This window comes from Aotus nancymaae, unplaced genomic scaffold, assembly GCF_030222135.1.
Source record: "Aotus nancymaae isolate 86718 unplaced genomic scaffold, 86718_ANA_hifiasm-v0.15.2.pri h1tg000138l, whole genome shotgun sequence".
In the NCBI taxonomy this organism is placed as follows: domain Eukaryota; kingdom Metazoa; phylum Chordata; class Mammalia; order Primates; family Aotidae; genus Aotus; species Aotus nancymaae.
Genome location: NW_026988553.1, coordinates 2992163 through 3004812, shown reverse-complemented (window position 1 = coordinate 3004812; position 12650 = coordinate 2992163). Strand labels below are relative to the sequence as shown.

The 12650-nt window shown below is 56.6% G+C and overlaps 2 protein-coding genes across 4 annotated transcripts; both read left to right on the top strand.

The window, feature by feature from the left end:
* Positions 1–3470: 3470 nt before the first annotated feature.
* On the top strand, positions 3471–6677 carry SLC10A3 (solute carrier family 10 member 3). 3 transcript variants are annotated; one of them, XM_012467049.2, is made up of 3 exons: positions 3471–3519; positions 3754–3805; positions 4876–6677. In XM_012467049.2, the coding sequence occupies exon 3, from the start codon at positions 5018–5020 to the stop codon at positions 6449–6451; it is 1434 nt and encodes a 477-aa protein (XP_012322472.1). In that variant the 5' UTR covers positions 3471–3519; positions 3754–3805; positions 4876–5017; the 3' UTR covers positions 6452–6677. The 3 variants fall into 3 exon arrangements, with proteins under 3 accessions (XP_012322472.1, XP_012322473.1, XP_012322471.1); XM_012467050.2 differs by lacking the exons at positions 3471–3519; positions 3754–3805 and adding an exon at positions 3821–4151; XM_012467048.2 differs by lacking the exons at positions 3471–3519; positions 3754–3805 and adding an exon at positions 3821–4183.
* A 724-nt stretch (positions 6678–7401) lies between these two features.
* On the top strand, positions 7402–10180 carry UBL4A (ubiquitin like 4A). Its single transcript, XM_021668833.2, has 4 exons — positions 7402–7453; positions 7651–7756; positions 7961–8169; positions 8263–10180. The coding sequence occupies exons 1-4, from the start codon at positions 7406–7408 to the stop codon at positions 8371–8373; spliced, it is 474 nt and encodes a 157-aa protein (XP_021524508.1). The 5' UTR covers positions 7402–7405; the 3' UTR covers positions 8374–10180.
* Positions 10181–12650: the final 2470 nt, after the last annotated feature.

Here is a 12650-nt window from a genome sequence, read left to right as displayed (position 1 = left end):
AATTTGTCTTACTCTGATTGTCTTTAGTAAAAATCAGGATGACTTTGCATTCTTATCTACATGAAGACTGAACTAGACCCCAAATCCTCCTAATTTCCTCTAATATTTGGCTAAACTCTCCAACTAAGAAAAAAAAACTACCAAAAAAAAAGAAAAAATAAAAGAAAAACCACTGTTCTGTTGCTAAAGGCCTTGAAGCTGAAGCTAGAAAACTCGGCGTAAGTATCAAAGGACAAGTCTCATGTCTGACACATTCCCATTGCAATACCCGTTCCAAATCAATGTCATTCTCTTGGAGTCTCCCTCTCTGTGACTTAGGATGACATGCCCATTAGTTCCGTCCAGCTCTCTGGGGACTAACTGTCACTGGTCCGGGCTGGATTATAGCATTACGTTTGCATCAGAGTGGCTGGTGCTTACACCTGGTTATGTGCCCACTCCAGGGCCCAGCGTTGGGGTCACCCACATGCAAGCCATGTGTACTGAGAGTGGAGGAGGGATGGTTCTTCTAAAGAAAATGAAGGTGCTGCAACCTGACGCTGGGCAGGCAAAATGCCACTGTCATTACACTTCCTGCGGATACTCGGTACGCCTCATACTAGCATATGCCTTCCATGGCTTTCTACATTTTTAAAAATCTGTTTATGTAGAATAGGGTCTTCCCATGATGCCCAGGCTGGTCTCAAACTCTTAGGCTCAAGAAGTCTTCCCTCCTTAGCCTCCCAAAATGCTGGGATTACAGGCGTGAGCCACCTCACCTGGCCTCCTTATTTATCAAATACTGTTGATGGGCCGGGCGCCGTGGCTCACGCCTGTAATCCCAGCACTTTGGGAGGCTGAGGTGGGTGGATTACCTGAGGTCAGGAGTTTGAGACTTGCCTGGCCAACATGGTGAAACCCCATCTCTACTGAAAATACAAAAGTTAGCCAGGTGTGGTGGTACATACCTGTAATCCCAGCTACTTGGGAGGCTGAGGTAGGAGAATCGCTTGAACCCAGGAGGTGGAGGTTGCAGTGAGCCAAGATTGAGCCACTGCACTCCAGCCTGGGCAATAGAGTGAGACTCGTCTCAAAAAAAATTGTTTCTGGAGGTCCCTGACTTTATCACACAATGCATGGCAGGCCTCCATCTAATATAAGTTTATGGTGTTTCAGCTGTTGCTATCATCTATTCCATCTGTTTTCTCTTTGGGAACTAGATATTCTCACCTCTTCCTCCTCCTCCTCTTCTGGAGTAAACTATCATTATTGTTGTTATTTTGAAACAAGGTCTCACTTTGTTGCCCAGGTTGGAATGCAATGGCACAATCTCGGCTCACTGTAGCCTCCATCTCCCTGGGCTCAAGCGACCCTCCCACCTCAGCCTCCCGAGTAGCTGAAACTACAGGAGCACGCGCCACCATGCCAGGATAATTTTTGTATTTGTTGTAGAGACAGGGTTTCGCCATGTTGCCCAGACTGGTCTTGAACTCCTGAGCTCAAGCCATCCACCTGCCTTGGCCTCCCAAAGTGCTGAGATAACAGGCGTGAGCCACCACACCCTGGGGTAAATTACTGATTCCATAAACCAACTACAAACATTCTTACCTTTAATTTCGCTATCCCCTTTTCCTGCAAAGCCACTGAATTCTTCATGTCAGATATCCCACCTGCCCACTCGGGCTGTTCAGGGAAGGCTGAAGTGACCGACGATAGTGAACAGCAGTCTTCTGAGTGCATTCGCTCTCCTTGACCCTCGGCAAAAACAAGAATTGGTGGCTGCCAAGTGGCTAGGTCCAGGTGATTTCACTGACAGCATCAGGCAGGCCCAAGAGCACAGGCGAGTGGAATATGAAAATTCACGTTCCCTCCAAGAAGGACACAGCTGTTTCGTTTTCCTTCTTTGGCTTTTCCAGCTGACTGCCTTCTCCCTCTGGCCAATTTTACCACATCCTCAGATGGTCCCTACTCTTACTGCTCTATTCCAAATTGCAATCCAGCCCTCTCACCTGTCCTACCTCTAAATACCGCCTGCTTCCAGCAGGACCCTTCAACTCTATTTGAAAGGGACAGAACAACCTTTCCAGAACAAGTACAAACAGACAAATCACTTCTGCCTTACTGATCCCGCGATCATCCACACATCAAACCCTTTGAAGAACTCTCAGCGTGTGTATATTTGCTCATATCACGTGCACATACTAACTTGAACTTTGTAAAACACACACAAAAACAAACTTCTTAAGCTGCGCATGGTGGCATGCTCCTGTAGTCCCAGCTACTTGGGATGCTGAGGCAGGAAGATCGCTTGAGCCCAGGGGTTCAAGGCTGCAGTGATTACCACTGCACTGCAGGCTGAAATGAAATTTTCATTGTCATAAACATTTTTTAAAGTTTATTTATTTATTTAGAGACAGAGCCAGACCCTGTCTCTAAATAAATAAACTTTTAAAACAAATTTAAATGTAAATAAATTTATTATAATTGTATTATTTGGCTGGGCGCGGTAGCTCACGCCTGTCATCCCAGCACTTTGGGAGGCCAAGGCAGGTGGTTTGTTTGAGGTCAGGAGATCAAGACCATCCTGGCCAACATGGCGAAACCCCGTCTCTACTAAAAAGACAGAAATTAGCCGAGCAGGGTAGTGCATGCCTGTAATTACAGGTGCTCGGGAGGCTGAGGCAGGAGAATAGTGAAGGAGGGATGGAAGGGAAGGAGGAGAAAGGAAGGAGCGCTCGCCAGGTGCAGTGGCTCGGCAGAATCGCGAAGGAAGGGAGGAAGGGAGGGAGGGATGGAGGGAGGGAGGGAGGAAAGAGCGCTCGCCAGGTGCAGTGGCTCGGGAGGCCGAGGCGGGCGGATCACGAGGTCAGGAGTTCGAGACCAACCTGGCCAACATGGTGAAACCCCATCTTTATGAAAAATACAAAAATTAGCAGGGTGTGGTGGCGCGCGGCTGTCATCCGAGGTACTCGGGAGGCTGAGGCAGGAGAAATGCTGGAACCCGGGAGGCAGAGGTTGCACTGAGCCGAGATCGCGGCATTGCACTCCAGCCTGGGTAACACAGACTCCATCTAAGAAAAGAGAAAAAAGAAAAGAAATACGCCCTCGGTTAATGCTTAAACGAAAGGAGCACTCCGCACAGAGCCTGGCGTCCAGGCCTGTCAAACTCAGCCCTGGGGCTCCACGGCTGGGCGCCCTTCAGCGGCAATGTGGCCACCGATCACAACAGATTCAGATGCACTGCCAAGCGATTGGTCCAGGCAGCGCCAGGCACCGATCAGCTGCAGGAAGCTGCCAGACCAGCTCTCCCGCGCCGGCGCCGGCGCGTCGCTCCCAGAAAGGTCACATCCGGTCGGAACCCAAAGAGCCTCCGGAGTCGAGCGGGATGCCGAGGGGGGCGGGATCCTGACGCGCGGGGCGGGGCCTCGGCGGGGCGGGGTAGGGAGGGGCCTCGACGGGGCGGGGCCCTTACGGGCCAAGCTCGCGGGCGTTTGGCAGCCTGGCCGGCGCTGCAGTTGAGCTGCGTGGTGGCTGTGGCAGGTGAGAGCCTCCGGAAGGGAGGCGGCCTCTGGCCCCGACCCCGCTCCGCGATCGCTCACTCCGGCGCCCGGCTGGGCCTGTCAGGGAAGGGCTGCCACCAACGCCGCGCGTTCGCGAGGCCTGGCGCAGCCGCGGGGCCCAGGAATGGCGTAAGGGTCCCCCCAGACCTCGAGACGGCCCGAGCGGGTCGCCGGCTGTGGGACGGCGGCGTGCCCTTCCTTTCCTCCCTCCCAGGTTCGCACCCAAGCTCTGCTAGCGACCCGTCCGACAACTTCCGGACTCCCAGGTAGGGAGGAGCCCGTGTCAGCGCTGCCAGTTACCCCGAACACATGGCCGATGTGCAAAGAGCATCCATCCGAGCCGGGACTCCCTCCCTTGCCTTGTGGGTGCATCTGCTCAAACTCTGTCGGCCCTCAAGCAGAAATGGTGTGGGATCTGAGCCAGACCCCGCTTGCAGTGACTCAGAGCCGACAGCCCTTCTGGAGGGATGGGGCATGGGGTTGGATGGCCTCTAACCTTTCCCTCCTGAACTGGTTCATGCCACCGTGGTGGCTATAGTCCTGCTGCCTTCATCTTTGTCCCTCTACTTTGCTTCTCCCACCCCACTGGTTTTCCTGCCTCCCTCTTCAGAGGTAAGACACATGGCTGAACCAAGGCCTCCACGGTAAGTGACCCAAACTTCAAGCCAGCACAGGCCATGTCATCCTGAGCTAGAGATAGGGGAGGCTTAACCACCTCACCCCAGGCTCAGATGACAGGAGGCCAGGGCTAAAGATTGATGGGATCTACAGAGGACTGGCAACTGACAGCAGTGATGTTCAGCTGCTGTGCCCCTTCCTGCTTGCCCCAGTTCTAGCAGGCGATGTGACTCTACGGTGGTCACTGTCCACATTGAGAAGTGGAGGGAGGTGCTGCTGGCCCCTAGAAACACTCATAGCTCCATTGGGAGTTTGAGGCTCTGGTAGGGGTGCATGTGGGCACAGGGAGGAGCCCTGGACTCAGCACAGCCTCTCAGATGTAACACAGTGGCTCTGGGAGCTCAAATTCTGGGACCAGTGGGAGCACTGACAAAAGGAGGAGAAACCCCCCAGTAGACATGTGGCTCTGACCCACTCCTGCTGCCCCTTCTGGCAACTTCCCTGGGGAGGGAGGACCTGTCTGTCCCCAGCAGAACCCTCATCGAGGCACTGTAGGGTCAGGTAGAGTGAGCCAGGGAGCCACAGCCGAATGGCACTCAAGGGCCAACACTGGGCATTGCCTCTCCATTCCTGAGCGTGGGTTTCCAGATCCCCATGCTCCTGGGTTCCTGACTGCGCGCCCTCACCAGCCACCTCTCTGTGTCCCTTACCTCCTCAGGGAGAGCCCTGCCATCGAGGAAGGCAGCACAGGACCAGGACCCACCCATGAACCCTTCTCAGGGCAACCTAACAGCACCAGCGGGGATGCTCTCCTAAGCCACAGAGGGCCTGGGCACGCCATCCGTCCTCCAGGAAGAGCCATGGTGTTAATGCAGGGCAGGGACAGCTCTCAGCAGTGGCCTGGTCTGGGAGGCAGGGGTGGTGGCACAGGTCCCGTAGACATGCTCAGAGCTGCCCTGCTGCTCATCAGCCTGCCATGGGGGGCCCGAGGGACAGCCAGCAGCAGCCTCAACACCGCTGCGGGCCACACTGTGCCATTGACTGGGGGCCGCTACTTGAGCATTGGAGATGGCTCTGTGATGGAGTTTGAATTTCCTGAGGACAGTGAGGGCATCATCGTGATCTCCAGCCAGTACCCAGGCCAGGCCAACGGGACGGGACCCAGCCCCACGCTGAGGGTCACATCCCTGGACACAGAGGTGCTGACCATCAAGAACGTGAGTGCCATAACCTGGGGACGTGGGGGCGGCTTTGTGGTGAGCATCCACTCCGGCCTGGCTGGGCTGGCCCCACTGCACATCCAGCTCGTGGGCGCCCATGAGGCCCCGCCCACAGTGATCGAGGAGCGGAGAGATTTCTGCATCAAGGTCTCACCTGCTGAAGACGCCCCTGCCACCCTCAGCGCCGACCTGGCGCACTTCTCGGAAAACCCAATACTCTACCTGCTCCTGCCTCTTATCTTTGTCAATAAGTGTTCGTTTGGGTGCAAAGTGGAACTTGAGGTTCTGAAGGGGCTCATGCAGAGCCCCCAGCCCATGCTGCTGGGCCTTCTGGGCCAGTTTCTGGTCATGCCCTTATATGCTTTCCTCATGGCCAAGGTCTTCATGCTGCCCAAGGCCCTCGCTCTGGGCCTCATCATCACCTGCTCGTCGCCTGGCGGCGGGGGGAGCTACCTCTTCAGCCTCCTTCTTGGAGGGGATGTCACCCTGGCCATCTCCATGACTTTCATCTCCACGGTGGCTGCCACTGGTTTCTTGCCGCTGTCTTCGGCCATCTACAGCCGCCTGCTCAGTGTCCATGAAACACTCCACGTGCCCATCTCCAAGATCCTGGGGACCCTGCTGTTCATTGCCATCCCCATTGCAGTGGGCGTGCTCATCAAGTCCAAGCTCCCCAGGTTCTCCCAGCTGCTGCTGCAGGTCATCAAGCCCTTCAGTTTTGTGCTCCTCCTGGGCGGCCTCTTCCTGGCCTATCGCATGGGGGTCTTCATCCTGGCAGGCGTCAGGCTACCCATCGTGCTGGTGGGTATCACCGTGCCCCTGGTTGGCCTGTTGGTGGGCTACTGCTTGGCCACGTGTCTGAGGCTGCCAGTGGCTCAGCGGCGGACAGTCAGCATTGAGGTGGGGGTGCAGAACAGCCTGCTGGCCTTGGCCATGCTACAGCTATCCCTCCGCCGCCTTCAGGCTGACTATGCCTCCCAGGCCCCCTTCATTGTGGCGCTGAGCGGCACGTCCGAGATGCTGGCCTTGGTCATCGGCCACTTCATCTACAGCAGTCTGTTCCCAGTTCCCTGAGGCCTCTGGGTCAAGCTTTCGTCAGCCCCAGCCCCCACACTCCACCTACTGTCCCCAGAGTTCTTGTGTACCAAAGGCCTTTAGTTCTCATGCACTATGCACTCAGAAAAATCCAGGCTTATTTTTTTTACTGATTTTTTTATTCTCCAGCTTTCGGTGCCAAGGAGGCCATACGGAGTTAGGTAGGTGGGCACTGCCCAGAAAATATATTTCAATAAAAGACAGAAGCAAGCTTGGGTCCCTTCCAATCTTTGCCCTTTGGTGCCTGGGCTTAGGGGTAGTGTGCTGGGTAGGTGTGGACCAGGGTGGAGGACCAGCTTGGGTGACACGGTGACCCCTGCACAGGCTTTCTCTATCAGCCCTCCCCGGGCGTGTCCCCACTCTGGGAGAGGTGGGAGGATGAGAGCAGAGGCCTGGCTCCCCTGCCCGCTGTCAAGCTCGGTGGGGTGTTTTGCAGCCAGACCAGAAAGGAGGAGGCAGAAACCCAGCCGGCAGGGGGTGGGGGCGGGCCGTCTGTGGGTGTGCAGGGCCCGGCTCCGCCAGCAGTCAGGACACGTGGGGTGGTCCAGGCCATCCGCAGGGGCGAGCGTACCTCCTGGCCCTTCCTTCTCCATGCCCCAGCTCCTAGATGACGCCAACCTGGCCCGACTGGTTCTAGCTCCCAAATCCCCCGCACTGTGGCTTTGCGAACGGTCCGCCGGCTAGGGCATTCACTGCACGTTTGCGAGGCGGGACCCCAAGGGGGCTCCTCCTCCCGGGGCGCAATTGGGCGGGTAGGCGTGGATGGGGCGTGAACGGGACAGGAGGGCGGGGCCGGGAAGCGCGGGCGGCGGGCGCGCCCCTCTCGCTGCTTCCGGCGGCGGCGGGCGGATCCGGCGCGCGCCCGGGGCGGCGGCGCGCGGCGGGGGGTGGTTGGGGTGCGCGCCCGCCCGAGTGGACGCCGCCGCGGCCGCCATGCAGCTGACGGTGAAGGCGCTGCAGGGCCGCGAGTGCTGCCTGCAGGTAGGGTCCCCGGGCCGGGCCGCCGGGCCCGTCGGTCGCCCGCTCCTGGCAGGAGGACCGGCAGGGCCGAGGGCGGGCACGGGGCGGCCGGGCCGGGGGCTGGTAGCCGAGAGAGCTGCCCTCGGTAGCGGACGCGTGGGCTTCGCCGCCCGAGGGCCGCGGGCTCAACCCCTGCCTCCCACCCTCGGCGCGGCCAGGTGCCGGAGGACGAGCTGGTGTCCACGCTGAAGCAGCTGGTCTCAGAGAAGCTGAACGTCCCCGTGCGCCAGCAGCGGCTGCTCTTCAAGGGCAAGGCCCTGGCAGGTACCCAGGGAGAGGAGACGCCCAGGGAGCCCCGCAGGAAGCAGGGCCGGGGTGCTCCGGCCGCCTCGGCAGCCGCGTGACGGGTCGGGGTGCCGGCGCCCAGCGCCACTTGACCCCAGGGGAGGCGACCGCATGCTGCACAGCCTCTCGTCCTGGGCCACCCCAACGGCGGCAGGGAGGAACTCATCGATCTGTCTTTGGCAGATGGGAAACGACTCTCTGATTATAGCATCGGGCCCAACTCCAAGCTCAACCTAGTGGTCAAACCCCTGGAGAAGGTGCTACCAGAAGAAGGCACTGGCCGGAGACTGGCCGACTCCTCACCCCCACAGGTCTGGCAGCTGATCTCCAAAGTCTTGGCTCGCCACTTCAGCGCGGCAGATGCCAGCAGGGTCCTGGAACAGCTGCAGAGGGTGAGAAGGGCAACCCTGGACATCCTCTCCAGGCCCAGCTGCTCCCAGCCCCTCACTGCCAGCCCCTGAATCTTCCTGCCTTTCTCTCCCCAGGATTACGAGAGGTCCCTGAGCCGCCTGACGCTGGATGACATCGAACGGTTGGCCAGCCGCTTCCTGCACCCAGAAGTGACTGAGACGATGGAGAAGGGCTTCTCCAAATAGCAGTCTCAGAGCATGGGGAGGTGCCCAACGCCAGGCCACGGCTGAACGTCACACAACGTGTGTTCTCCTGTTGCAGTTGGGCTCATAATAATAGCTGGCAGGTACCTGACTCTGGCCGGGTGCTGGGCGCCACTCACAGCTTGACCTGGGTTTGCTTCCACACTCCTGGAAGAGGTGAGCCAGCACAGCGGAGGCGATGCAGAGGCGGAGCCCCAGTTGGAGTCCAGCAGCTTCTGAAAGTGCCTTGATGTGACAAGGAGGAAGGGGCTGCTTGGAGAGCTGAGCTCTCTCCTGTCATATTTAGCCCACTGAGAATATACACTCAAGCAACTCCCTCCCAAGCCTGAAAGGGGAAGCAGCTGTCACCTGACCTCTGGCGGGTCCAGCATAACCCTCAGCTCACCGCTGCAGGAGGCCAAGTTGCAGCCAGCCCTGGATCCCCCAGCTGCTACAGCTAGTGTGTGTTCTACAAATGGAAAAGCAGGTTGGGGCCAGGGAGTGAGAAAGTCACCCCAGCTCTGTGATGCGACTTCGGGCAAGTCTCAGTGCCACTGTGGTCCCCAGCCGCAGACTCTATACAGTGAGGGCCATTTCCCGATCTGAGTCAGTGTCCTCCGCCCTGACCCCAGCCCAGGGCGGGGAGTGTTAACAGCGCTCTTCTCCCTGCTGTTCAGTAAACAAACTGAAGCCAAAAGCAAAGCATGGCCAAGTGTGACCCAGAGATGGGCATCCTGGCCTTTGGTGACACAGCTCTTCTCTGGGGCACCCTGTCTGCTTGTCTCCTCCTCCAGGAAGCATTAGGGCTGATGGGTGACTCAGCAAGGCAGTGTCAGAGCTGGGACTGGTGTAGGCATTCATCCTCATCCCCAGCACTTGCCTCCATATGGAAGATGAACACATCCCAGCCACCTGTGTGCAGGGGCTCACTTCGTATGCTCCTTGTTGCCTGAGAGGAAACCTTGGGGTGCCAAGGCGGGGGCAGAAGCATGGGCTGGGTTCCAGTTCCTCCTCCACCCTGCCCTGCGCGTGGGCACTAGAGGACATCGAAGTGCCTGCTCCTTGGAGGAGGCCCCCAGGGGTGGTGGAGGCTGGAAGGAAGCCACAGGCAGGAAGGCACTGCTCCGGCCCCTCCAGCCTCGCCAAGGGAGCCACTCAGTGTGGTCAGGGCTGCACGTGCCGGAGACCCTCCTGCCTGGGCCTTGTGGGCCAAATATCAGCTCCCCGGGCTGGAAATAGGGACAGAGGCCCAATGGGTGAAGGCTTTGAAGAGCACACAAAAGCCCCTGGCCACCCACGAGAGCTGGAAAGCCATGTATATGGCTTCAAAGCCATATTGGAGGGACACACTTGTGAGCATGTGTGGCCTGCAGCTCAGGGGATACATTTACCAGGGTTCTTGTTTGGTGCCAGGAAATTAATTTTGGAAAGTGAAATAACATTAAAGGTGAATGTGAAACTTCTGCTTTTATCCAAAGGAGCTATATTAGCTAGGCTGCTTCTGGTATCCAATAGTTGGTTTAAAAATAAAGGCAATTTGTCGAATCAGTAAAGGAAATTTCTTGGCTTATGAAAGGAAAAGTCCAGTGGTGTTGGCATTGGCAGCAGGTGAGCAATTGCACCCGGTGTCTTCCTGCCTCCCTCTGCGTTCGTATCTGCTTCATCCCAGGCCATTGCCTCCAAGGATGAAAACATGGCTGCCTGCAGCTTGCACGGAATCCCTGCCTCACTGCCAGAGAAGCGCCTTCTCTGTAGCACAGCTGCTGTCTCAGATGCCCCAGCAAATAAACACTCTTCTCATTGGTCACAACTGGACTGTGTGTCCAATCATTTTGGCCGGGGTAGGGGGTAATTCTCCGGCAGGGCTGTCTCCCTGAGCTAGGCACGGGGCCACTTACCTGGACACACATGGGCTGTGCAAGGGACAGAAGGCTCTGGGGGAGGGCTGGATGAACAGATGTCCTCAATGGTGGCTGCAAATGGCAGCGGTCTACTACAGGGGCCATGCATGTGTCAGAAAGAACAGGGTCACCTTGGAGGTAGTGGAGGAGAGGGCTGGAGGCGTCAAAATCACAGGGGAAGCATCAGGGCGGGCATGAGAGGGAGGAAACATTGCAGGGATGGGAGACGGGAAGCGGGGGGACCCTGAGAGGACACTGCGGGGACTGCATGACGATGGAGCAGCCACAGGCTCCAGCCCCCAAATGCTGAGATCCTTTGACAGGAGTCAGAATGTTCAACTGTCTGCTCTGAGAGGTGGCACTGAGTCATCCACTACCCCCTGCCCCTCAAGGAGGGGCCTCGGTACAGTTCCTGACCCCTGTAGCCATGGTGTGTGTGACTATGATGACATCAGGAGATGGCAGCATGAGTAAAGGGCCCATGGCAGGAAGAGTAGCCTCAGAGGACAGCAGCATTTGCCTTGGGGTGGGGAGGCTCCCTAGAAATGGATTCGCTGTACCCACAGTTTGCTAGCAACTTGCAGGTGTCCCATGTGGGCCTCACCAGCTCTAATAGATCTGTGGGGTACTCCCAGGAGTAGATGCGGCAGGCAGCTCTGGCCAGCCTTGAGCTTCCCAGCCCTGAAACGCCTTCAGGAGAGACGAGAGACACCCAGCAACTGCCCTGTCCTCCTCCAGGGCCCAGCCGGAGTGGCCTGCACACATCCCTGGCCGGCCACTCATCACTCGCTTTCACCCTTGCTCTCCTGCTGTTTCCACTGCTTGCTCCTTCTAAGGCTCTCCTGCTGGTTCTTCACACACACCCCAACCCCAGGGCTCTGTCCCTGAACCCCTTCTCTTCCCTCTCTGTATCACTCCTTGGGGGAGCTCATCCGACTCAGTTTCTATTTCTGTGCTTCACTCCCACGTCTGTGTCTCATCCCAGCCCTCTCTCCTGAGCTCCAGCCCATGTCTCCCAGACAGCGCCTGCTTTGCTGCAGACAGCCTGCTCATCACTGTGTCCCAAGTGCTGGCAACCCTGAGACTGGAAGACACAGTCCCTTCCCTCTTGGCACTCATGTCCAGCACTGGCCAGCTCCTCAGCACACACATTTTCTCCACGCCCAACTGACTGAAGGGCAGTGCCACTCAGCCAGGCTTCTGAGGGAGCAGGAGGCCATCTTCGCCTCTCCCAACTCCATTCTCCACGGGCAATCAGGCAAGAATATTTCTGGAAACATCCAGGGCAGTTGATACTGTATCCTTTCCTCCTTTGACCATACTCGCCCCCAGCCCCCGCATCAGGAGGCAGGCAGGGTCAGGCTGCCCCAGTGTTGGGGACACTCAGTTTCATCACGTAATCCAGGTGGCAGCTGCCAGATCTCTCCCCTGTAAAGATGCAGTTTCCCTTCCTGATTCACAGGTAATTTGGGGTAATATTTTGAGACTTTGTGAATATCCTGTCCCCAACAACCTTTCATTTAATGGTTTTGCCATCCAGTGATAATCCTTGCCTGAATCAACGTTTTTTGTTTTTTTTTTTTGAGACAGAGTCTCACTCTGTCACCGAGGCTGGAGTGCAATGGTGTGGTCTCAGGTCACTGCGACCTCTGCCTCCCTTGTTCAAAAGATTCTCCCGCCTCAGTCTCCTGAGTAGCTGGGACCACAGGCGTGTGATATCATACCCAGCTAATTTTTTTTTTGTATTTTTAGTAAAGACAGGGTTTCACCATGTTAGCCAGACTGGTGTTAAACTCCTGTCGATATCCACCTGCCTCGGCTTCCCAAAGTGCTCGGATTACAGGCATGAGCCACCCTGCCTGGCCATCCTGAATCAATTACTAAGTTAATAACAATTATTACATTGGTGGTTGCAAAAATGGTAATTTTCTGAGACTTTTTTCTACACCTATTACTTGCCATTTCTCTATAAAAACCTTTCCTTTTTCTCTGCTTTTTTTTTTTTTTTTTTGAGACAGTCTTGCTCTGTCGCCAGGCGCCAGGCTGGAGTGCAATGGCGCGATCTCGGCTCACCGCAACCTCCACCTCCTGGGTTCAAGCAATTCTCCTGCCTCAGCCTCCTGAGTAGCTGGGACTACAGGCATGCACCACCATGCCCAGCTAATTTTTGTATTTTTTAGTAGAGATGGGGTTTCACCAGGTTGGCCAGGATGGTCTCGAACTCCTGACCTGGTGATCAGGAGTTCTACCACATATATATAATATAATATATATTTTATATATTTATATATATATATTTTTTTTAACGTAGTTTTGACTTTTGAACAATGTAAATATAGACGGCTGGGCATGGTGCCTCACACCTGTCATCCCACCCTC

Excerpts from the sequence above, each read along its gene's own strand:
- SLC10A3 (XM_012467048.2), top strand. The coding sequence starts at position 4,161 with ATGGCTGAACCAAGGCCTCCACG. Across the intron at positions 4,184-4,875 it reads GCTGAACCAAGGCCTCCACG|GGAGAGCCCTGCCATCGAGG; the intron begins GTAAGTGACCCA and ends TTACCTCCTCAG.
- UBL4A (XM_021668833.2), top strand. The coding sequence starts at position 7,406 with ATGCAGCTGACGGTGAAGGCGCTGCAGGGCCGCGAGTGCTGCCTGCAG. Across the intron at positions 7,757-7,960 it reads CAAGGGCAAGGCCCTGGCAG|ATGGGAAACGACTCTCTGAT; the intron begins GTACCCAGGGAG and ends TGTCTTTGGCAG. Across the intron at positions 8,170-8,262 it reads TCCTGGAACAGCTGCAGAGG|GATTACGAGAGGTCCCTGAG; the intron begins GTGAGAAGGGCA and ends TTCTCTCCCCAG.